This window comes from Elephantulus edwardii, unplaced genomic scaffold (assembly GCF_000299155.1).
Source record: "Elephantulus edwardii isolate Elephantulus edwardi_28Jun2011 unplaced genomic scaffold, EleEdw1.0 scaffold00208, whole genome shotgun sequence".
Classification (NCBI taxonomy): Eukaryota; Metazoa; Chordata; class Mammalia; order Macroscelidea; family Macroscelididae; genus Elephantulus; species Elephantulus edwardii.
Window position 1 is genome coordinate 3,118,169 of NW_006399958.1, and position 2,115 is coordinate 3,120,283.

Consider the following 2,115-nt stretch of genomic DNA (forward strand, 5'->3'; position numbering starts at 1 on the left):
TGCACTGCAATCCCAGAGGTGTGCGGTTCGAATCCACCAGAAGCTCTGCTGGAGAAGGAGGAACAATCTCCTCCTGTACCAGTCAGATCCGATTTGATGGTACACACACAAAATTAAAATTAAAATAAAACAAAATAAATTTTTTTTTAAAAGTTAAACGGCCACCTTGACTCAAAGCAGCGGATTCCCGAAAGCTGCTCACCCACCAGTGTGCGAGATCATATCATAACAACGTGTTGTGTTGGATCCCATGCAGGTTGAAGATCTGTCACCTCACCGCTGTGGGCTGTGAAGACCTGGCCTCTGCCCTCAGCAGGAACCAGAGCCTGAGAGAGCTGGACCTCAGTTTGAACGACTTGGGGGATCCTGGGGTGCTGCTGCTGTGTAAGGGTCTCAGCCACCCCACCTGCAAACTTCAGACCCTCCGGTGAGTTCCTCTCTTGCCACCACAACGGTGAGTCCAGATCCTTCAGGCCTCCGCATCTCTGGGGTCCTATCTCCTGGACTCTTTTCAAAGGATCCTGCCGCAGGACCTTTGCACGGCAGATTTTCCTTACTGAAGGGCTCACTAGCTGTGCTTGACTCCTTGTCTGAGGTGAAAAATATATCACACACACCAAAAAAACCCCATTCTCATTTACTTTGGGTGATGTCACAACACACTTGACAAGAGAGAGTCATCAAGAAAGAGGAAGAACTTCCATAAGACATAGTTTGGAGGGAGCTTTGCTGGCTTAGTGGCAAGAAGCTGCACTGCAATCCCAGAGGTGCGCGGTTCAAATCTACCAGATGCTCTGCTGCAGAAGGAGAGGGCAATCTCCTCCTGTACCTGTCAGATCTGAGTTGACGGTACACGCACAGAAAATAATAAAATAAAATAAGTTTTTTAAAAAAAGACACAATTTGAGAAAGTGGCTACCACTCTGAGATGCATCAACTGGGAATCAAACCTGGGTCTTCCTGTTGCAGCAGGGACTGTAGATCTTGGCAAAAGACGGTGATTAGGAGAGGGACCGCACTCCATACCCAAAAGACTGTGGAATTGGTCTGAATCATCTTTCTTTTTCCTCTTCCTCCTCTCAGCACCCCATAAACACTCCTGAAAGATGTCTGACCATGGAAAGCATCTTATTCTCGTTTTGTTTTTTGGGGGGGTCCCTTCTTTCCAGGTTGGGCATTTGCCGGCTGGGCTCTGCAGCCTGTGAAGGCCTCTCCACCCTGCTCCAGACCAACCACCACCTCCGGGAGCTGGACCTGAGCTTCAATGACTTGGGGGACCCGGGCATGGGGCTGCTGTGCGAGGGTCTGCGACACCCCACCTGCCGGCTCCAGAAACTCTGGTGAGCAGACGGGGAGCCGGGCCGGGACAGGGTGGCTGCTGGGGTGACATGTCTCCTCGTCCTTCTGTTCCACTTCAGGGCTGCCCTTCCATCCCTGGGAGCCCTGGGGGCACAGAATAGGGCTGCTAACAGGTCAGAGGTTTGAGCACACTTGCTGCTCGGCAGAAAGCCGTAGGAATTATCCCCCCATAAACCTTATTATTTTTTAGTTGGGACTGACTCATCGTCGACCCTCCAGCTGGTTTTCAGAGGGAGTTAATCGTCCAGGAGGAGACCGCCCATCTTTCTCCTTGGAGCAGATGGTGGATTTGAACTATACACCTTTGGGTTGGCAGCACAATTCCTTGGGGAGCACCAGGGCTCCCCTCCATAAAGACTTACAGTGCTGAAAACCCGCTGGTGGCTCAGGGTATGTCGGAGCCCGCTCAGTGGCAGTGGATGGAGGCTGGGTTTTCTCTTTTGTTAGAAGGTCGCTGAGATGGGAGATTGACGAAGGAGAAGGAGAGGGAGAGGTCATGAAAGAAAGCCCAAGTTATAACAAACAGATAAAACCTTGAAGCCTTGAGCTCCTCAGAGAGAGCTCCCTTCGCCTGCTGTTTTCGTGAATATAAAACAAACAAACAAAAAAACCGACAAACCACAACCACCCCTAAGGGCAATTCCATCAAGTGGATTTCAACCCATGGAGACTCCACAGGGCAGAGGAGAATATGTCTGACTAAAGATTTCCTTTGATAGAGTAAATCAAAGAGGTCTGTGTAGATCATAACAAACT

The 2,115-nt window shown here is 50.2% G+C and overlaps 1 protein-coding gene across 1 annotated transcript in view; it reads left to right on the forward strand.

Moving 5' to 3' along the window:
- The window catches only part of NLRP12 (NLR family, pyrin domain containing 12), a 46,513-nt gene that overhangs the window by 32,294 nt on the left and 12,104 nt on the right, over nt 1-2,115 (forward strand). Inside the window, exons 6-7 of the mRNA XM_006897381.1 lie at nt 257-427; nt 1,170-1,340. Coding sequence (XP_006897443.1) covers nt 257-427; nt 1,170-1,340 — 342 coding nt within the window. The remainder of the gene's footprint in view (nt 1-256; nt 428-1,169; nt 1,341-2,115) is intronic.